The sequence below is a fragment of the Ambystoma mexicanum genome, chromosome 6p (genome assembly GCF_040938575.1).
Source record: "Ambystoma mexicanum isolate Mex_15411 chromosome 6p, UKY_AmexF1_1, whole genome shotgun sequence".
NCBI lineage: Eukaryota > Metazoa > Chordata > Amphibia > Caudata > Ambystomatidae > Ambystoma > Ambystoma mexicanum.
In genome coordinates, this window is record NC_090935.1 from 1391941114 (window position 1) to 1391964446 (window position 23333).

The 23333-nt window shown below is 45.0% G+C and overlaps 1 protein-coding gene across 11 annotated transcripts in view; it reads right to left on the minus strand.

Moving 5' to 3' along the window:
• ADGRL3 (adhesion G protein-coupled receptor L3) overlaps positions 1-23333 on the minus strand; it is a 1472013-nt gene that overhangs the window by 132185 nt on the left and 1316495 nt on the right. For all 11 annotated transcript variants that reach the window (XM_069626103.1, XM_069626104.1, XM_069626102.1 and 8 more), the window contains 2 exons: positions 5405-5614; positions 4303-4523 (listed from right to left, as the gene is read on the minus strand). In XM_069626103.1, the coding sequence (XP_069482204.1) occupies positions 4303-4523; positions 5405-5614 (431 nt within the window). The remainder of the gene's footprint in view (positions 1-4302; positions 4524-5404; positions 5615-23333) is intronic.

Genomic DNA, 23333 nt, shown 5'->3' on the forward strand with positions numbered 1-23333 from the left:
TATTTGCTGCAATGCTGTCAAGTATGTACAGTGAAACCTGTATTTACCATTTACTGAAAAGGTTGTTTTCAGTATATGAAAAATATGTTTCTAACATCCCCATACTCGCCAGCAAGGTCGAGTATCATGCAAACGGTACTCGCGATGCATAAAAACTACTCGCCAATGCTAGTGGGCTAGTAGATTTTGTGAGCCCTGTTTTACCACATCATGAGGTGAATGTGCTATGATCACTTCCATGTTCACATGGTGGATTGATTTGGCAACGGTGGCCAGCATTACACAGGATAGCAGCCTCTCTGCCCATGAGAGGCATGGAGACAATAGAAAATTGGCCAAGTTGCAGATACAGGAAGATATTGAAGTCCACAACATTGAAGATGATCCCAAGCCACAAATTCCCGCCACATCAATAAACGAAGGCCCCTGGTAATGCTGGTGTAGAGGATCGCGTTATGTATTCTGTGCTTCACCTAGAAGAACCAACTCCTACTGCCCCATGTAACGGGTGTAGACTGTTACCCCAGGCTGGGGCAGATTGGCTATAGTCAAGTCATGTGAAAAATACATCGCAAGGCGTTATAAGTCGCACACAGGGCCTCAATTTTTAAGTTCATTGAACCCTGGCCTTAAAATGCATAACATGGTTGCAAATTTTATTAAACCCTGCGAGGCATTTCTGTTGAGGTTGGGCATGGAACGGAATTGCTGTTTCAACTTGGCACATAGACTCCGCCAGCAAAAAACAAATTAATGTATGCCAGCTTGTTGTTTTCACGCTTTTTCAAATGCATTGGGTTCTCAGGTTGCAGGAATGCATTTGAAATGCCGTCTGCATGTGTTAGTGGCAGGTGGCATTTACGCGATTTGCACTACTTGGTGCAAAGGGATGGCGTCAAGGCCAGGGATCGGAACCACAAACTACATTTTCACATGTAACTTCTAATACACACTTTACTCGTGAACCTGACTTTTAAGGTGCACAATATGTGGGTGGAAATGGCATAACTGGCATAAAAGCAGTGGAGTAACTTTGCTGAAAATGTTGGTGGGGGAACATGACATCTGAAGAAAAGGTGCCCCAGCCAAATGAATAGGACCAAAATGGTGTGCCATGAAAGTTGGGGGGGGACAAACACCCTTGTCCCCCCCCTAAAATTACACCCATGCATAAAAGTGACTAGAATACGTAATAATTTAAACGAAAGACACTAATTACATATAAAGAACCGCGTTTCATATATTTGCATGACTAGATTGCACTGTGATGCATGGCTGGCCTAACCGCAGCCACGCGCAGTGTCAGATGAAACATTCGTGAAATGCCTTCATTAATCGGAGTCTCCTGTCCCATGATTTGTTGCATGTTCTTCGAGGTTCCCCTCCTGCGGCCAGGACAGAAATTCTCATCCGAGAAAACGTCAGAAAAGAAATGAAGGTTTAGAACCAATCTACACACCGAAGTACCAATCTAATGCTCTAATGCCACAACTATGCTCTGCTGGTCTATTCATGAAAAACAATGCATTCTGATATAGTTTTTCTTCTCTGTGCAGATTCTGGTAAATGGACACGGTAATAACTCGGCGAAAGCAATCAGTGTTCAAGAATGGCTCATTTGTGATCTCCCTCCCAGCACAGGGCTGCCACCTCACTGCTTTCACTTGCATTGTTATCGGCTGCAAATATTTCTGAACTGTGCATAACATGATCTGCAAAATGGAGCCTGACAGAACAGAGAGACTTCTACTCTAGTAAAGTGGTGGCAAGGCCAGCAGGGAGTAGGGTGGTTCTATTGGGCAGAGCAGTCAGACAAAGCTTATGGCCTCGGCCAAGATTTGCAGCTGATGCTGGAGAGCAAAGGAGAAGGTGTTACATGGGAGCCGCGTGGGATGGCAGATCCTTAAACCAATTCACAGGGAAAACCAAGAGAGTAGGCCGAACTGGACATGTCTGGAATCTGGTCCCTTTCAAAGTGGAGGCCAGAGGGATCAAGTGCTTCCCCAGACGAGAGGGGGAGCTGAGGATAACCCCTGCTCACAGCGCGAGGAGGATACGCAGTGAGAAGAAGCAGTGATGGTCTTCATGATGCTGGTCTGCACCGGGTGTAACCAGCGGGAAACATTGGGTTGCAATGCCTCTGAATGATGCCGTGGCAGCACCCCTCCCAGACTATCCAGCCTTGCTTTGTGGCAGTAGGAAGACCATCGGGAGCTGAAGAGAACAATCATAGCAACAATAACACTGGCCGAAATTACATCAACACAATACCATACCAAAAGGAGGCAAATTGACAGAGAATTTGGGATTATGAGCAAGAACAGAGCAGCTGTTTGTGGGTCTCTAATACCATCAGGGCCTCAGACAAATCAGTGTGAACAAACCACTGTTTGCTATTGTAATGTTTATCACAACACACACCTTGAAGCCAAAAATACTGTGAAATCGAAATGTAAAGAAAGCATAAAGACTGCAAAATGGTTGGAAGCTAACCATACTGACAAGAAGAAGGAGTGAGTAATGAAGTGTGCTTTGCAAAAAGAAATAAAGGACTATGGTCCTGCGCTCGGGAGCATCCAGCTACTGCAAGTTAACGGGGGAGAAGGACTAACATCTGAGAACCTGAAGCCAGGGAGATTCAAACATGCAAGGAAGAAGAAGTTGCTGAAACATGGGGAATCCTCAGTCGAGAGGATTCGGCCAACCGGCAAGAGAAGAAAGCACGGAGAGGGCAGGAAGCCGTACCATGCATGCTCGAGGTCAGAAGAAGTGGAGGCATGACCCAGTAGAGGTGGACCGTCTGGTGCTTGAACTATGCCAACACCACTGCAGAAGTATTTGCTCTGCGGAATCGTGAAAGCACACACGAGGCAGAAGGAGTGAACTCTGACCCGTTGACGCGGCTCCATTCAAAAGGAGGTAACAGGAAGAGCGGACAACCCGGGGAGAAGGGCAAACACTATAATTGAACTAATTGGACAGGTCACAGTTACGAAGACAAACCTAACAAGCGTAGTAATCCTACTCATGTCAGAAGAGTGAAGATAACCACTGTGTTAATCATACTGATGTCAGTACTAAGATCGGTGAAGATAAACACTGGCCCAACGATGCATGTCCCAGTACTTAGAAGAGTGCAGATAATGACTGGGCTAATCATACATGTCTCAGAATTAGAAAGAGCGAAAATGGACATAGGGCCAAGAATACTTGACCTAGTACTCAAACACTGGGCCAATCATAGTTGTCCCAGTACTGAGAAGTATTCAGAGAATAACTGTGCCAATCATATATGTCACAGTACTAAGAAGAGTGCTGATAATTACTGGACTAATCATACTCATCCCAGTACTAATAAGAGTTCAGACAGCTACTGGGCCAAATATTCTTGTCCCGGTACTAAGAAGAGAAAAGATAACTACTGGGTTAAACATACTCATCCTAGTACCAAGACAAGTGAAGAAAACAGATAACACAATCCCAGTAGAGAAAGTGATATAGAGAAAGTGATATAGAGACACTGCAAGTTACATTTGAGGATAAGGGCAATAGCCCCAAGTTGCGAAACCAAGGAAAACGCGTTCATAAGAAAAAGGGGACACCCTGGAGGTGGAAGAGTCCCCTGGAAGAATTGAAGAAAAATGGTCAGGAAATTACCACAAACTATTTGAAATGAAGCTATTGAAGCTCACAAAGCCCGTCCAGGAAAAGGGAGTCATTGTCCTGGACTTCTTTTGTTGTTTTGCTTAGTGGTAGGGTCAAGATAGACTAGTTTCGGACGCGGGACAAACTCTTTCTTTGGACTACATTATGGATGTTGAGCACCCTAGTCAGTTTTGGGTTTGGTAGGGAAAACCTGTAGAATAGGGATAGAAAGGCATTTTCCTTATCATTTGAATAAAGAAACACATTTGAAATGCCACCATTTGGTCCGTCTCCTTCTCTTGGCCAACCACATTTCACAGAAATAATGCATTGCAGGTTATTGGGAGCACGGGGAAACAGTATGGGCATGCCAATAGACACATCAAAACCTTTATTTGGTTCAACCCTGCATGTTCATTATCAATCACAAGGTCGGTGGCAGTAAAGCGAGGATAGGGGAAGGAGAACGGTGAACGGTTAAAGAAAACAAAGAACAAAACCATCAAGTGCCTTTCCAAGTAGCCTAAAAAGAAGCCAGCCTGGGATTCATGTGGTCTGTAAAATCAGGAATTCACCATTTAACTCCGACTACCATTAGTACCTTCACGTCATGCAGGGCTATAATTTATGATTTAAATTAGAAAGCTGCATACTCACACTTTATCCGTCCCGTAACTTCTATAATCTACCGCTGCTGACACAGAGACGATGAGTGCAGGCATCCCGTAGCCAACCAGGTAGAAATATTTCCTGCGCGAGTGCTCGCTCTCGAAGACCTCCACAAGCATGATGTACAGCTGCACGCCCTCCAGGAACATCCAGGTGAAGGCCGCCAAGAAGAAGAAATGCAGCAACGCGGCAAATACTGCGCAGGCAATCTGGAAGAACAAACAAAAGTTGCTTTACTGGCAAACAAGGGCAGTAGAGGAAATCTAAATTCATTTGTTAGAAATGGTTATCAGCAAGTGTGGTGCTGGGATTCAAATATGGGTCATGCACCTGCATGCTCGTCCAGCATCTCAATTCTAATGCTAAAGTGGCGGGTGCAAAAGCGTGCAATTGAATGTAAAACTTGGTCTGCCAGAGGAACCCAGTAGATCTCTGGGCACATTTTCTTAACTGTGCAGGGTCGATTCTCTGCTAGGATAACACAATGCCAATGAGTTTCTAGACTGGATTAAAAAATGGCAATCGTGAACTGTCCCTTGCTTTATTTTCCCCTCTTGACTCTCACCAGTTTGTCGATCATTCAAATTTCTATGTCAAAGTTTGAAACTATCTAATGTTCTGGGGTTCATATTGTGCCATATTACAATTTCAAAACAAGCCGTCTGTGTGGTGTGGTGTATATAGAACAGAATTAAATATTTTATCAGGGAAAATAAAATTGCAAAGTCTGCGAGGTGGGTGGACACAGCGCACAGTGTTAGTTAGAACAGCAGCAACGTGCTCTACCCTGACATTACAAGTGGGTGATAATATAACAATATATGTTGTGTACACGAGCAATCTCATAAGCAGTACACTCTACATGTCCTTTACCGTACAGTGTGCCTACTAGGGTGGTGGAAGTGATTGTGGTGCTGGGTGTTTGTATGTATGTTCTAGACATTATCATTTCTGTACACATTCTCCTGACAGTGTGCCCAACAACAAAGTAGAGCACAAACTGGGGGCGGCCGAAAGGATTCGCAATTTGTGTGTTCATTCCAGACGGGTTTTATGAGGAAAAACATTCTAACGCCTGTAAAGGTCTTACTGGCTGGTCAGTCCGGTTGATGCCGATGAGGAACAGCAGCTCTGCTACAAACAGACTGATGCAGAGGTTTTTGTGGATTGTGTTGCGGTCGCTCTGGAGTCCGCGGAAGAAGCAGAAGGTGAATATGCATATGAGGAGGCACACGAGCGAGAGCAGGATCCCGACCCACGTAATGACATCCAGAAGGAGGTCATGGATTGCATCCGTGTGCTGTAAACATAAAGAGGAGAGGGTCAGTCACAAGCTGCAGGCCAGGAAATCCATAGTAAGTCAGTCCCGGCTCATAAGATGTAGTCTTCCATCACTTTGATGCTGTTTCATATCCAGAAGACATGCAACCTAGCAGCATAAGCAGCTCCCAAATGAGGCACTGACACACAGCATGAAAACCACATTTCTTAATAAGTACAGGTAAAACACAATGAACCCAGAGCCATGATACAGGAACGCCTGTACAGTTGTCTGTTTTACAAGCCACTTCTATTACAGAATCACTTGGCTCCTTGATGTCACTCGCCCAGGAAATCAAACTGTCTTCTGACCTAACCTCATCACCAGTTGAGAAATAAAAAGCTCCCTTTTATTCCAGCGGCAACACATGTTGCAACTATTACATGTGGTTGTACGTCTTCGTTAAACAAAGTATTTTCACCCATGGAGATCCAGTGTGTAGAGGCCTTTGAGATCTTGACACTGGATTTATGATTGACGCACGTTTGCGTGCGCGCGCACACACACACACAAAATATCAGAGGCAGAAACATGATGAGGAATCTGCAGAAGTTAGTCATATGTTTGGATTTTATTCACTTTGGGATCTAGAACTTGTGGCAGAAATAATTTCCTAAGAGAACTTTGGCCATAACAGTTCTCGAGTTGATCCGGGTTGCCCCAGGAAGATTTTGGACCATATTATTCTGGCATGTTTTTTATAGAATATAGTCTATAAGGCCTAATGAATCCTCTTTCTAACTGGATATCAAGAAAGCTTAAGGAAGTGAAAGAATCTATGCGGAATTGCTTGCCATGATATGCCTTTCTCTCAGAAGGGAAGACTGAAAATCTTTGGCTGGTTAAGTCTGACTTAGTAAGTTACCTGAACCGTGATTTATATTAAACAGTGTACCTGTTGTAAATTACAAAGAAAATTGTATTTGAATTAAGAATGTGTTTATTCCATAGAAAAACAATCATAAAACACATACAGATTAGGATATAACTCAACTGTCATGATAAACCTCCTACAGTATTGCACAGGACCTTAGCCTTTTTCCTTGAGCTGACCATCTATCAGGTGTGGGTTCAACCCAATGCCAGCGTATATGGCAATAAGTGCAGCTTTTGCATGCATAGGCCAACTAATTTTAAGTGCACCGGCATGGGCAAGAACATCGGCGAGTATGTGTTTGGACAGGCTTGCTTCCCTGTTCATCCATGGTGCCAGCCACATCAGTGCTGGAGGGATTTCATGGTAGTCTTCAATGAAGGTAGCCCAAGTTTGCATTCCATTTAGAAGTCACAACTTAGAAATGGGAGGGTAATGGGGAGAAGCATAGCCATTACACCATCATTACTAGGTAATGTGCAGCAAGCCAACTTCATTTCATTGTGCTCGGTCTCAGGCAAATGTTTAACGACTGCTCACCAATGCGCCATGCTGTGAGCTAGCTCAGTGACGTTTAGAGGATAAGAGGAGTCTGGGCCACAGATATCCTGCACACATGGAATGGGTCAATGTGCAAGTTTAGGCAAAGGGTACTCTTTCTATAATCTGCCACCGGATTACTCCTAAATGTACATGAATGTAGTCACAAGGGGTAGTTGAATACAAGTTAATAATAAAAATATCCTGTTTTTATACAGCACTGCTGGATCCCTCCAGATTCCACACACTTTAAGATTAGCTGTTAATATTGCCTTATTTATGAGAACTCCATTTATGAGCCTCGGAAGGATGAAGGGCCAAGCCAGCCATGCCTGGATTCAAATATACAAAGTGATGGTATGCACCTGACATGGGAGCTATCCACTTGGTCAAATGGCATGGAAGAAGTGTGTGAGACTGTATTGGTATATTTAGTCATTGTTAAGTGGCATGCATACTAGCTCAGGATATTTGATTTCTGCTGCCCCCCCCCTAAATTGCACTGCACCAATAAAGAAAGCATGAGCTGGATGCACCATCTCATGGCCTGACCAGTTCTTTCACTGGCGGCTTATTTCCTATTCAGCCCCACCTCCCCCAGGAGAAGTGCATGCTGTAGAAAACATCAAAGAACTGCAAGGTGTCAAGGTTCTAATCCCCGATGCACTATTACCTAAAGGCAGAGACTCGAGTACTCGCACTTTCATTTAATGAAACATCTGGGCTTTGGGGTGGGGTTGTGGGTGCCTTGTTATATTCACGCATTATGTTCTACATAAGCTTTTGCAGCATGTCCAGTTACACTTCTAATGGGTTAAATTACCACCTTGGCACTTGCCTATCTTCTATGACTTTGAAGAGGGTTGACTGGGTTTGTTGTGTGCAGGCCTATATGGACCTGTGACTGTGATATGGAACCGGGCGGTATGGGGCAAGGAAGGTGGAAAGACAAGGGGCATGGGTAAAGTCGGGGCAGTTTTAGGATCAGGCTGTGTGGGACAGTGAATGGGAGAGGGGCTGCTTGGATAGGAAGAAGGGCTGGATAGTGAAAGATAGCCCATAAAAGGCAAAGAGTGGATTGTGTCACGGCTGAGGACAGCAGGGGCGTGTGGAACCCACATGTGTGTGATCTGGCGGGCCCTTTAAGAGCAGAGTGGATGGGGACTGTGAAGAGGTGCAGGGCAAATGACCCTGTGTAGGAATGCAGTGCAAAATGATGCTATGAGTTGGCGCGGAACACCAACTGCCTGCTGTTCATGGACACAGAAGGGGAATGGAGCAGAGGATGAGTCGTGGAAGGATAGCTTAGAAAAAGAGAGCAGGGTGTGAATTAAACAAGTTCCCGTCCCAGGGCTACCACTGGCATATACGGAATTTCCAGACCGGCTAGTGAAGGCCAGTATTGGCAGATCTGATAACGTCGGTGCAATGTGTGCAGCTGGTAGATTTGCACAAAAGGTCAACTTCTGGCAGTATTGAAAAAGCTTGAAAATGTCATCAACAGCAATTCGTAGTTGTAGAGCACTTATTTTGGAGTCCTAGCCTTTTATTTGTTACAGTGCGGCCCTGCAGTACCTGGTGACTCACTCCCCCTACCCCCCTCACATGGATTGTGGCTGTATGTATTAAAATGCCCACTTGCATTTCACCCATGCCAGGCCAATATATTGAAAGGACGACTGTGTATAACAAAATGGGCATTTATTCCAAGGTACCCACATGATAAGCTGATTAACTAAAACAGACATGAGGGTGGGACCTTTCCAACACAGAGAACACTTGGCCTCTGAGGTTGCGGTAGCATACTGCTGACGTTTTTCTCGGGATACCTGCTGGTGGTGCTCCTCAAAATGACATGGGGTTACCAGAATTCTGGATCTATACGCCTTGGCTGTAGTTACACTTTTTACAATTGTCTTTTATACAAGCTCACGCACACTGGAAACATAAACCAGCCAAAAGTGGATGGATTTGTATGAATTCTTTGCTTAATGGCTGCAATAATTCAGGGAGCTTTACATGAAGATGCATTTCTTCTACACTGATTGAGACCTCACTATTGTACTAGCCCTTTATAAAAACACGTTGTGCTTAACCGGGACACAAACAACACAACACATCTGTCATGCAACCTCAAGATTGCAGCCTTATTGGGAAGTCCATCGTATCCCCCCCCACCCAACACACCTCTGTCTGCCACTGCCAAGACTCTGCTTTTAAACATCCTGCATCCGACTCTCCTTCTGTGACCTTCTTTTTAGAGCAAGGTGCTGCGCAATATTGTTGAAGGAATCCACACTCCACCTTGCATCGTTTCTGCACCTTGTCTCATTGTGAAGAATCCCCTGCAGGTTTTTACACATCACTCTGATACTGAAGGGCTGCTGTCTGATCGTAAATTGGTGAGTTGTGCCTGTTGTAGTGGGGGAGGTCGTAATGCTGAACTATGTGGGAAGAGTTTTGTTCTCTTGGGATACAGCAGGACAGACCTCTGGGTGAAATGAACAGGGATTCTGTTACTTGCCCCGACCAATCCCCTGACTTACGCCTGACAATCCCCTTGCGTAGAAATGCTTTGCCCTCAAGCACCTGCACATGTTAGAGTAATGTTTGAGGCATCCCTAAAGCCTTTTAACCAACATTCTAAAGGAAGGTGAAATCTGTGACTGTGGTCCTCAAATTTTAAGAAGCCCTTCCACAGATACATAAGTTCCTGCCTCTGTGAGGAATATGAGAAAACTAGTCACTGATTCCCTGGAAGGAAGCCTTTCTTACGTGCCCAGGGAAAAGCAGAAGATACCCAACTCTGACCCTGAGGGTGGCTATATGTGGGAGGACAATGTGAGAGAGGACAAGCTCCAGGGAAGCAGAAAAAGACTGAGTCAAGAAAACCCTTCAGTCAACCGTTTCAGTGACAACCATGAGCCTTTGAAACATAGATACTGACTTCCCAGGTTTTTATAACCCAGAACCTAATTTACCTCTGCCTCCCCCTTTTTTGTACTGAGACAAAGAAGAGGTAGAGAGAAATGAGGATGACTAGACACAAGAAGTCAACAGAGCGGTCTAGTCATTGGAAACTGCAGAGAAAGACCAGGACATTTAAAAAGGACACAAGTGAACCAAGGTTGGAGGAACGAGAGAGCCATAGACTGGCGATGCGCCCTACTTGTGCCGACACTGTGAAGGAGGCCAGATAGGAGCCGACCGCAGTGCAGACTACAACAGACATGGTGTGCAGAGTAAACAGGTCAGGATAAGATCACAGCTTTTCTGTTATGGGCAGCTGGAGCTGCCGAACACAGAGCATAGCCGGAGGCGAACAACTCACAAGGCGCATTGGCAGTCAGTTGGCCGGGAGTGTAGACGCCGGTGAAACACGAGGAATGCTGAAGATGGCAAGCACAGCCGGTAAGCCCAGGGAGAGTGAACGGGTTACTGGGGCGCCTCTGGGTGAATGCTGTACACAACATACTATGCGAGAGAGGCCAAATATTACAGATACAAACATTGTCAAGAAAAAGAGCCTAAGTGAAGGCAATGCAATCAATACCAATACGAAAATGTTGACAGTAAGAGCCTAAGTAAAGGCAGTGTAATTATTACCAATGTGAACATTGTTGAGGAAAGCAACATTCCTTAAAGAAAAAACATAAGCAAAGGCAGTGGAATCATTGCAGACACAAATGTTATTGAGAGCAAAAGCCTAAAGAAAGGGATTGAAATTAACAAGAAAGGGTTGCTGATCCAATACTGGAAAAGTGTTGTAAACTGGATAAAAGAGATAGTGTACAAAGAGTGGAGAAGCCCTGGCAGGTTAGTGAAGCAGGCAAATAGTTAATCTGGGACTCACACGCAAAAAGGAACGTGACAACACCCTGGCAGGTTAGAAAACCAGGGCAAAGAAGATACATTGATAACAAGGGAAGGGATATACCCCATTTTCAAGAACAAAGTACAATTCCCTGGCAGGAGAGTATACCAGGGAGAAGAAGAAGGATTGAGAAAGCTCAGGGGTCAAAACCACTATATGTGAATGTGTGCAACAGAAAAGGGAAGACTTGTGCCCCTTCAAGGATTCAGGAGAACTATGTTTTGAACTGTGTTGCGATTCAAGAGAACTGAGTTTGTAAACTCAAAAGACTTTTGGAGGAAGCTTGAGGGAAGACTCCCTCCACTCTCCTTGAACAATTTGGAACTGTGATAAAATCTTAACCACTGGAAGAAATCTAGGGGAAGGGAAGACCCCTTTCCTAGTGTAACTTTATTCATATTCTTTTTGGAACTAAACTGAAATTCCCATTACTTTATTCTTTTTAGTTTAGCATGTAAGGGTCCATTTAGGGTTTTTGGACAAAGGACCGAGGACGCTTTATTTGTTTAACATCCTGACAAAGATGCTCCTTACTTGTGTTGAGGCAGGGAAACCCCTCTTAAGATTAGGGGTATATAGGATTCCTCCAACCTCTTTTCTTTTGTGATAAATAAAAGTGTATCACCAAAACTGAAGATGCCACTGTGTCCGCTTATTATTCTCGACCTCTTCCACCTCCCATGAGCATTAGCAGGTTATGGTAATGTAAGGATTTCCCCACAGAGCCTTTCCCTCATCTGTCAACACACAGATGATTGTTTTGCTCCTCATGGGATACAATGTATATCTTTAAGACAGAGACAGAGAGTGAGCGAGAGAGAGAGAAAGAAAGACAGAGGTGTTGTTGGGAGGTAGAGAAATGGAACCCATCTTTAAATGGTCAGGGGTAGAAATGAAGGGCTGCGGGTTGTTTTGCCTGGCAAGGCCTACTCCCGCCTTCCCCCGACTAACCGACTCCCCTCTGAGATCTCCTTTCACCATATACTACACCCGCACGCCCTGAGAGAGCCACCCTAGGCCTAGCGCTTGCACATCTACACTAACTGAGCCACGACTAAGCTCTCATCTTTAGCCCAGTCACACTCTCACACAACTATGGCTAACCAAAGCACTGTAGTCCATTACATCTTGAGCTCTACTCCTTCGAAACATACTAACCACTTTTTCTCTGCCAAATCCGTAGAAAGCAGATTGGGTCTCAGGAACTGGGTACTTCCTACCTACTGCCACCAACACCACAGGTTTTGCATTTGCTTTTCCCATTGTCCCACTTATGAACCCCACTCCCCTTTCCTCATACAGAGCCAAGCACAGCAATGCCATCAAAGATGACAGAAAGTCAGAAGACTTCTTACATCACATTATATGTTCACTGGGAATTATATAATCTGTTTAGGGAGAAATAAAATGGTCATTGTGATGTTGCAAATGCATTGGAGGAACAGGGCATCCATGTCCTTGTCCTGTACTCCCTTATGTGTGTTGTGATGGTTTCTGGACAGGAGTCCAGTTGGGACTTCTGGCAGTGCAGCTCTTGCTTTTAATTTTCTCGTTATGGGGACCAGAGACCCTTGGGATACCCTTATGGCACCCATGGGTGAGGTTACAAGCCTGTACCCCTAGCGTATGTTTTTGGGCACCCATATATGGCCCACAGAGCAGGGTATGGACTGGTGGCTGCTCCATGCTGAATTTGGCAGGTGCTCTGGGTATCCTCCATTTTGGGATACCCAGACCCTGCCATAGAAATCAGTGAATTCCTGATAGAAGGCAAGATGGCCCCTGTGGCCTCTTGGATTCTATTGCCTGTTACCTTGTTTTCCCAAAGTCCTAGGAAGCCCCGACTCTGTCCCTTCCCCTGACAGGCTGTTGGGTGGAAGAACCATATATGGTTTTGTGGGGAATTCCAGCCAGACTGGCTGGAGCCTTCCCAGTGACTGTATGTTGTGGGTACACCCTTGGGGTGGAACCTGTGTGGATAGAGTGTGTGACCAATATGCATTCTATGTTATGGGTGTCGGGTTTCTGTGTGTGTGACACAGAATGAGACAGCCCTGCCTGAAACTGACATGAATGCAGTGTGATGTGCTGAAAGGCTGGGTGTGTGCCCCAATCCACATTCTTTGTTATGGGTGTCTGGGAGGAAGTGAATAGCCTGAATGCCTTTGAGCTTGATTGGCTGCCTGCCTGTATCAATGCCCTTCTGTCTGATTGGCTGACTGAGCTTGGCTCAGCAGAGTGAATGAGAGACAGATGCATATATCTGGGGACCTCTCACTTCCCAATTGGTTCAGACACTGAAGTTGAAACTTGAACTGCTTATGCTTGAAGCCCAGCTGGAAGAGGAATTGGTGCTGCTTTCCTTTGACCAAATCTAAAAGTAGTCGGGTCTGTTGACTGCTCCGAGGGAGGACCTGGCTAAGAGACCTCTCCCCGAGCTATGAGGGAACATCGTGCAGAAGCTGATCTTCATTGAGGTACCCTGAAAGCCACTCCAGAAAAGCTGTCGACTGGAGAAGGGGTTCACTGAGAATCTTGAAGTAAAGCACCAGGGAATCGAGGCCATCAAAGTCCATTGCCGTCGACAGCGGTTTAGAGGATTTCCATAACCGCTGGAAGCCAGTCGTGTCGGGTTGCCCATAAGCGGGGACATCTTAACGCCGTGCTGCTCGATGACCGGAGCTGCAACGCTCCACCTTTGCCTAAGAACATTTGAATGAAGGGCTCTTTTGCCATCACTGTCGACCGCTTTGTCCCACCTGAGAAAGTCAAGGTCGTCGACGACCAAGGAAAGTCCGCTGGTGGGTTTCCTTCCACCAGAACCCACCAAAGACGTCCCGAGGACACTGGCGATGTGAAGATCTGAAGATCAGTCCGTGGTCGAGTCCCGATCGCCGAAGCTATCTCAACGCCATCTGCTGGGTCTAGGTTAATTACAGAGTCTTCTTTGGAGCACAAAACTCTTTCCATCAAGGTGGACCGTATGCCTCATCTTCACAGCATTTCCATGATCGATCGTCGAAGAGCAACGCGAAAGGTTGAAGATGCAGTCTCAACGCAATTGTTCATCTTTCTTCGAGGAATCTCAACGCCCTATTGCTCCTGCTTTAAACCTCGAAGGATCATTGATGAACCATCGAAGAAACTATTCTATCTCAGGTACATTGGGGTGGTTTAACATTTTAACCAGGAAACAAGATTAATTAAACATTAATGAATTGTGCTTGTTAATACACTTTATTAAAGGTTGTCAAGGTGGGGGGATCCTCACTCAGAACTGTGTCTTAGTAGCTTAAGAACCATTCTGCCATTGTTTAATCCAATTTGCCCTACTCCCTATGATCTATGCTGTTACACCTTGCTGCATCATTTGTATGCCATTATAACTGTCAGAAGTTGATGCATTGTTAAGGAATCAATAGCTAAGTGTGATACCACATAGGCTTTGTATATATTTGTCATATTAGAATTGCCAGAGTACAAACTGTGTTATTAATTGAACTTTATCTTTATAAAGAACTGTGTTAGCACATAACATAGTGTGTGGACATTCCTATGTGGGGGCTTTGGGACTACACTGTACTTAAGAACCAGCCTGCATCACCTCCTGAGAGCTTAAGCCTTGGTTGCTTGTCCATTGCTACCACAATAGAGAACCTTGGCAGGGGTGCGCTGTGCTGCTTCTACTCTGCCATATAGAGGGCAGGAGTACAGATAAACCCCATCCAGTCTTTATAGTCATGTAGGCCTTCTTTGCACCCAATTTTGTCTTCACATACTATTGCTAACAGGATCATCAATTTGGAACATAAAGAGAAGAGTGCTACTGAAAGCACTTGAAATGGGTATGTTGCATGTTCTTTCAGGAGGTCAATATTATTGGGCGTCCCATGTTACCAGGAGCATTGCCCATGCCGTGTTAGCCCATGGAGATGTGTGAACATGTAAAGACCCCGCTGAAGGTTCTTCGAATTGGCCCACTTTGGTTTGAGGCGGTGATGAGGCTTTAGGACAGTGCAGCACGATCCCAGACCTCGAGACTCACACACAATTAAGGTTTGCAGGATTTCTAGCATTCATTCTCATGAGATATCGGTGCATCAATTGGATATAAAGAGGAAAGGCACATGTTCAGTGTTTATCCTGAAAACCAATAGGCTTGTAAGCTCGAGGGCATAGCCCTACATTACTGGGGGCTAGGGGCAAACATATGCATTCAAGGCCTGCAAAGTCTAGTTTTTGCCACTTCCAAATGCCGGGATCAGGGGCCAGGGAGGACAGTGTTAGTGCATGCTTGGTATACATTATTCTGTGGAGATGCATTGATACACATTGGCTGCTAAATCCATCCAAATTCAAAGAATGTATGCCCCTATGACTTTGCAGAATTTCACGTTTTTAGGGCCTCCCATTTTCATTAGGGCGTACAGTCAAAATCGTAAAACACAAACGCGATAAATGTCCCACCCACCCATTCAAGGCAAAGTAAGGCCCACACTTGGCTGACCACACAGAAATCAGAATGAGACCTGGTGGGATCAGAGTTGAGCCTCTGTAGCATCCTGCACATATTGACATTTCCTTACATTCTACCTGTGCACGCACCATTGGGTGAAGTCGAGAACCTGGGTAGAGAACTACGTAGAGTCGTAAAGACCTGTCCCACAGAGGATTTCTATTATGTGAGTGCCATCATTTAAGAGGATAGCTAGCACAAAGAGAAGCAACATCTTTGATCTAACATAATTTCTTGGTTTCAGTTTATGATTCACGCAGACATTTTGTGCAGTCTTCGAGAAGCCATGCTTGCTTTGCCTTGTATCGTGCAGGCATTGAACATGTGGTTACGTGCTATAAAACAAAGCGCGATAAACTCTGTAACTAATGGTCTGAGTGGAAGGGGTGTGATAACATAGTCGAAGGGATACAAATCCGAGCAAAGTGGCTAGCCACTCTGAACAAATTGGATTCCAAATGTCCCCAGCTGGGACAAATACTTTAATAATTGTAGGGGGCAATTAAATGGACATTTCACTGTCTTGGGCCTCCGTTGCGCGCATGGACTTCTCATTCCATGGTCCCCCTCATGAATTCCTACTTCTATTTTGCGCTACGACATCACACTATTGATCTCAGGTTTCATGGGTGGTAACCATGTCGTAATGAGTTCTCTCACCGGCAAGGGAGGAGAGAGGCAATGTAGACCGTAATGCAGATCACGTTGTGGATCTAACCTGCTCCGGTGAGAAAAGCTCTGATGGAGCAATTACTTTCTGGCACCTACCAATTCCCACCGATAGGCAGGTAGGGGGTTTTGCGAGCACAGCGGCAAAGGGCAATTAGAGAAGGTTAGGAAGAATGATGTGGCGAAGGCGAAGATCAGAACAAGATTTGGTGGCAATTCTGAAAACGCCCCTCCACGCGCACCTTTTTGGGAAGCAGAACACGGGTGGGCTTAAAAAATACTGACTCATATATTTTATATTTGTTTGTATTGAAGGGATAGAGGGGATAAAGAAGATCGATCAGAATTGTACAAATCTAATGCTATTCACTGCATATTTTACAGGGTGGCAATAGAAAAAACTAAGTGCAAGTCATTAACCATGCAGGCAGAGCTAGCTGGTGTTTCTATTTGCAGAACTCGGAGCACTTTCAATAAAACAGTGTTGATGGAACCACACGTCCCTGAATACCGAGTTCACTCAATGATTCGTAATTCGTACCCGGTGAAGGGCGCTCAGACAATCAGGTAGCTGAAAAAGCGGCCGAGAACACACTTTCTCTCTGCTACTTTTGCCAGCTACCTGTGGCCCTTCCCCGGGTGTTGCCATCTTGATTGTGGGGAGGCAACGAGAAGCCTCTCCCTGCTGCCTCCTCATGCCCCCACACTCCCCTCTCCCACCAAAGAAATCCCGTAGACGTTTCGCACCCCCCTTCCTCCCTCCCCACTTACCTGCTGGACCAGAGTTTTGTACTCCAGTCCAGGCAATCCTCCCGCCCGCCATGGAAATAAAAAAGGGACTAAATCCTCTTTCCTATGGCGGCAGCTATCTTGTGTTTTTTTTTATGTGAGATTGGGCTTGTGCAATATTCGGAGAGACCATCTCTTGTAAAAAAAAAATAAAAAAAATAAACAATTCGCACCCCGGATGAACCCCAGGGTGCAAATAGTAATTACCCCGCTCAGGGTGGGTATACAGGGCAAGCAACTGGTACCTTGGCTTGCGCTGGCTGGCCATTTCTGGCCATGTATGCCCCCCTGAATGGGATTGATTGCTACATTAGAACAATGGAAAATGGTGTGCTGCCTTCACATTGATTTGAATTGGTCATTTATATGGTGCTGGTGTCTCCAACTAACCAAGCAAAGTAAACTGCCGCTGGGCACAACATTGTAAGAAAAGAACTTGAAGGAAGGGTGCTGTTTAAAAACATGAGCTCCTTCTTAACCACTACCATGCTATGAAGCCGAACAGATGTAGATGTAGTTTCCACAAGAGGGGGTACACGTGCCAGCTATGTAAGTGATGCAGTGACATAAGAGTCACATGTAGGGTGATGTCACAAAGCAAGTATATTCCATCTAGGCTGCCACACAGGGAGTAGGGTGCTACATGGAGAAATATACACGTAAGAACATAGAAGTTCTATATAGTAGCTATAATAGGTCAGGTAGAAGAGCTTGGCTGCAGCGGGAAATAGCACACGTGCAGCAAAAGCTATATCTATATGCTCTCCTTCTGTTTGTTTCTATTTCTATAGCGCACCAATGCCCACTCATGTGGTAAGTGCAAAAAGGGCCTTTCCGATCTGCTTTCCATCCTATTAGTAGTGGTGGAGCATGATTGCTGCCTTGAGGTTTTATATTGTCTTTTAAAACACATGATGATGAACACATTTCTACTACTGAATATAGATAGGTAGAGGTGGTAGGAGTAAAATAGGAATGCACAGTTCAGCCATGTTCTTATTGGCCACAGTTGGGAAAAGCATTCTCCCAGCCAGCCCATGTTAAAAGGCTGCAGGCTTAATTTCTACTGCATTTTATTTTTGTTGCAAACTGAGCAGTGAAGATCAGGATAACACGTGATGCTAAATAAATGTTGCAAGGGGAAGGTTTTCTTAGGAAGAATATAATCCAGCTGGAGCCTTTTCACCCGATATTTCGGTGGCCACTGTGCTAGGTACCTGAAAGGTACCTGGAAGCTCAGGCAAGATTAGGAGGCCAAAATGAATCAGAGTAAATTCACTTTCCAGCATGGTGCAGTTGTTTTCAGAGGAAAGTAGGCACATGCGTGCAAGGGAAAAGATGCGGAGGACTGGCAGGGTTTTATGTTCGGTGTTGTGAAGTGTGTTTTGTGCGGCAGTAGAGGTAAGAGTTATATTTAGTTTAGCATTTGTGGGCGAGTATGCAGAATATTGCTTTTTTAGTACTATTAGTTAAGTGCAACACTTTTAATACCCCCAAAATACAGCCAGGTGCAACACATCTCCTATTCCAGAATCCATCCAAGTGTAAGACATTTCCTATCCCAACATAGCGCTTTGGTGTAAGGCGCTTTATAAATCAATAAATACAAATACAAATCAATCAAAGTGTAGTACATTCCCTACCCCAAAAATGCATTAAAGTGCAAACATATTTACTACCTCCAAGTACAGCTAAGTGCAACACATTTCCTACCCCTAAAGTCCATTTAAGTTCATCTCATTTCCTACTCCAAAATCCATCTACGTGTAATCCATTTTCTACCTCAAAATGTGTTTTTGTGTTTACAATGAGTAATCTGAATAGTGTGATGGTAGTTAGTTGGTTTGAAGACAGTTGTGTCACCTTTGCATTCAAATAGGCCCAAGCATTCACAACCCATGGGTTACACCCAACTTTGTTACCTTTACCCTCTAGGATTATATCTAAATTCCCTATAAAGGTTTATCTTTGTTTATTTCCAAGCCCAGCCCACCGCATTGATCAACCTCCGCTATATCCAGGTTTGACATTGTACACCCTCTAATATATCCGGATCCAAAGTACTGTTCACCTTCAGGCACATATAGACTCAGTATACTGATTACTCAGGAAGTTTGTCTGCTGCAAGGCATCACTATATGGTAGTTTAGTACTCATTGATTTATTTTGTTTGTAGTGGGTGGGGATTGTCTCTAAGGGGTGTTCTTGAAGATGAGGTGATCCTCTGTCGTTCGTATTTCCTTTGGGATAGAGTTTGAGAGTTTCACTGATATGCAAGAGAATGTTGACCCTCCACATTTTTGTTTGGACTATTGTTTTGGTTCAAGGCAGATGTCATTGATGGATCTTAATGTTTGTAGATCCTGAATATTTCCTGTATGAATTCTGCTCTATGGCCGTGGATAGCTCTCTGTGCTATGCATAGTGTGTTGAAGAAGATTCGCTTTTTGACTGGTAGCCAATTCAGCGTTCTTAGTGTCGGTGTGATGGGGTCTATTCGGGTGAGTTTAAGGAGAAGCCTTGCTGCTGCGTTCTGTATCTGTTGTAGTTTTTGTAACAGGTAGTCTGGCATTCCCAGGTAGATGCTGTTGGCATAGTCTATTATTGACATGACCAGGGTGTCATGTCTTCCGTTTCTCCTCCCAGGTCCACATCTTACTCCCAGCCTCCCGCTTCTACACCACAAGCGCAGGGTAACACTCGAACATCCCACAACCCACGCCAGTCTTCGTTCAGACTGCGACCATTCTTTTACTGGCACCTACCTTGGCGTTGCTATCCCAAACAACGTTGGTATACAGGAGCACGAAACAACGCAGGTCGCGTGCCGCGTTGTGTTAACATAAGGAGAAAAACAAAGCGCCTCGAGTCACGTGCTTCTACATCGACGGCTGCTTCCTTCACTACGAGGGTCACCTGACTCGACTCCACGCTCCCGGAGCAGAATCACGTGATCCCTGTATGCTGTTAAAAGAACGAAGGAAACAATCAACAAACGCTTCACAGCTGCTTCATTCCTTGAGTGCTGCATAGCGTTTAGTTGTCACGTTTGGAACTTTGGCTTATTCGACCACGGAACTCTTTTTGGATTGAAACTGCTTCACCCTGACACTTTACTTGGAACTTTGGCTTACTCGACCACGGAACTCTTTTTGGATTGAACTGCTTAACCCTGACACTTTGCTTGGAACTTTGGCTTACTCGACCACGGAACTCTTTTTGGTTTGAACTGCTTAACCCTGACACTTTGCTTGGAACTTTGGCTTACTCAACCACGGAACTCTTTTTGGATTGCATTTACTTTTCCCCGTTGTCAAGTTGAACGGAACACCCGGTGTCCTTGGAATTTCGATTGGACTTCGTGCCTCTGCCTGTGATATTCCTGCCTGCCTCAGGTATCCTTCCTCCCCTATCCCTTCAAAGTGTCCTGCCCACCAGACTTGGGTAAGCTTAGACACGTTGATTCGCCTTACTGCATTTTCATTCGTTTTCTGTTAACTGACCTAACCATTATTGCCTTACAGCGGTCAGGGGGTCCTTCCGGCGTTCCCGGTTCCGGCCTTCGGCACTCTCACCTGTGGCCTCAAAGATTGCACTGATAGTAGTTCCTAAATCTATCAGTGTGGTACTTGGGGATGGAGGTCCTATTAATCTGCACGACCATCAAGTACAACAGAACACAGGGAGATGATGGCAAGTGTGTGCGTGAAGGACTGTGTTTCTAGCGTTAGTTCTTTTACCATTAGGTTTACAAGGGTGTTGACCACCTTGGATTACTCTGGCGGTTTTCCCAGCTCAGTCGGCCATGGAAAGTGCTGGTTGTTAGCCATATCGTTGGGTGCAATCATAATTTCAGTTTTGTCCGGGTTTAGTTTAAAGCTGTTGGTGTTTACATGCCAGAACCTTGTACATGGATCCATAAAATTAAGGATGAGCATATTAAAGGTGGCCAGATTTACAAAAAGTTGGAATGCTGCTAATTCATATGCAAGGCATGTGGGAATGGAAGGAAATCTATTGAACATTTTATGTTCCTCTGCGAAAGCTATAAGGTGCAGAGGAGCATCTATTTTCTCCCACACTTAAGAGTATCAGGTATGAGATTCTGGAGGAGGTTTCAGCATACTGTAAATCCACACATGACCCAAATGTTGTGTACCTGTTATCCAAATGTATTCACAGAACTTGGCTGATGCTAGCAATGTAAATAATCTACCAACCAGGCAATGTCTAATAAGTACATTTATTGAATTGGATGGTTATGTTTATTAATGCATGGATCTGATATATAGTGGTGCTTTTGTCAGCAGACTGATGCATTCATTTGTACAGTAGACTGGAAGTCAAATGATGTAATTATTTATGTTATTTTTTTTATTTGTGCTTATATGGTTTACACTGAATAAAGCTGATGCTGATGAGTAATTAGAGAATTGGAATATTGGAAATTCCATTGCAGACACTGCAGTGGCGGAGGGAAATATTAGCTTACATTAGTAATCGGTCCCAACTTGCCAAGGTACCTCCTTTGTCTTTCCCGAGTTTGAAAGAGAAATATTTACCCTCGATCCATGGAATGTCACAATAGCAATAATGCCCCCATCAACTCAGGCCTATCAACCTGGGCTGATGCCCCTCAAATGCATAAATATTGCTTCATTTCCTATTAGATTACGATGTCCCTCTATTCCCAATGCTTACAATTCTCGTTCCTCAAAGAACAAATGAGTGCACAAACAGTCACAGAAGGACTAAATTGTCTTTCTGCAATATTTGACATAAGAGTGATGTTGGCGAGATGTACGCATTAGACTATTCTTGGGCAGGCGTCCAATATCAATTGGTCAATGGGCATGGCACAAAAAAAGTAAATATTCACAGCCTGTTGTCACAGGTGGCCTCAATAATCCACAGACAAAAGAGGATTTATTATAAAGAAAATTAGGCTTCTCGGGAGGTTTTGGTGGATGTGGTCTACGTTTTACCCAGCGCTATGCTACACCTTCCTGTGGGCTCCCTTCATCCGAGTGCAGGTGGGTGCCCCAATTACACACCACTTCATGATGTAGGAACAGAAAGCATAGTAATGCCTACTGCCTAGGTACAATATGGTTTAAGAGAGTGCCTACAGGCCTTGGCCTTCTCTATCCCTCTCCTTTAGAGGTTTTTCTAAGGGAACCCTTTTTCTAGATTGTTCTTGGTAATCGACACAGATATTTATCTGCTCCTCCCTCTCTTTCCTTCTCACACCAGTCTCACTCCTGCTCTTTCTCACTTCTCTTTCACTACCTCTATCCCAACTTTGCTTCTTTCCTCCCACCTTCTCTCCTTTCCCTCGTGTTCTCTATACCTTCCTCCCCATTCATACTCCCCTTCCTCTCTCCTTCTCAATCCCTTCCGCCGCTCTTTCTTTCCTTCCTCCACTATAACCTTCTCCTACTCCCTTGATTCTCCTTCTCTTCCTCACTCTCTCTCGCCATTGGTCTCTCTCTCCCTCTCTCGTCTGCCTTCACGCGCTCTCTCTCTCTTTCCACTGTTGTTACTCCACTCCTCCCTCTTCCTACTGATTCTATCTCCTCTCTAATACCCCTCTACAGTCCCACGCTCTCTCAGCTCACTTCCACAGATGTACACCCATGTAACCTCTGTCCCTCTCTTTTTCTAATCTCAGACATCTCTCTCTTTCTCTCTCTCTCTCTCTCTCTCTTTCTCTCTCTCTCTCTCTCTTTCTCTCGCTGCACTACTCCAATTGGCAACAATTTCTCACACACACACAACACCATACCTACCACTGAGAACATTTTCACAACTACTCTCCACCACCTGGTATTTTGGTCCTCCTACATCGCCCTTGACCTCACTCAACACTTTTTATAATCATTCTGTCTGGCTGGGCTTTTGTAGCCTAGCCTGCCCTGCGCCAGACCTCCCCTAGGTTCCCATTAGTTGCTTTGGCCACCTGTCACTAGGAGCCAACCTGGGCATACCTTTTCCCCAAGTGGTTGGGTTTTCCACAATGCATGTTTTAAAACCATTAAGCCTACCCCGTTTTCAGTCTTGACTGCGCTCTCCAGGTGGGAAGGGAATAGTTTGTGGGCTTTCCCCACAGGCTGCGTTTGTCAAAGTCCTTTTTCCTTTTGGCTCTGGCGTGGTACGGGCTCAAACCCTCAGCGCGGCTCGTTGATGACTGTAATGCGTTTGATTTTCCCATAGGATTTCGGTTCTGATTCTGAAAGGAAAAGAGAAGAGGCCTGGCCAGGAAGGAGGTTGAAAGGCATTGGGATTGAACCAATGGTACCAATGCTGTTACACCACATCACACTCCCAGGGCTGACAAAAACTGGGGCCCCCACAACTCCCTCACCCCGCCTTTGGGGTAGGATTGGCTCTGACCACTCTCATGGAAGGCCACTTCCTTCAAGCTGAGGGGTTCCTG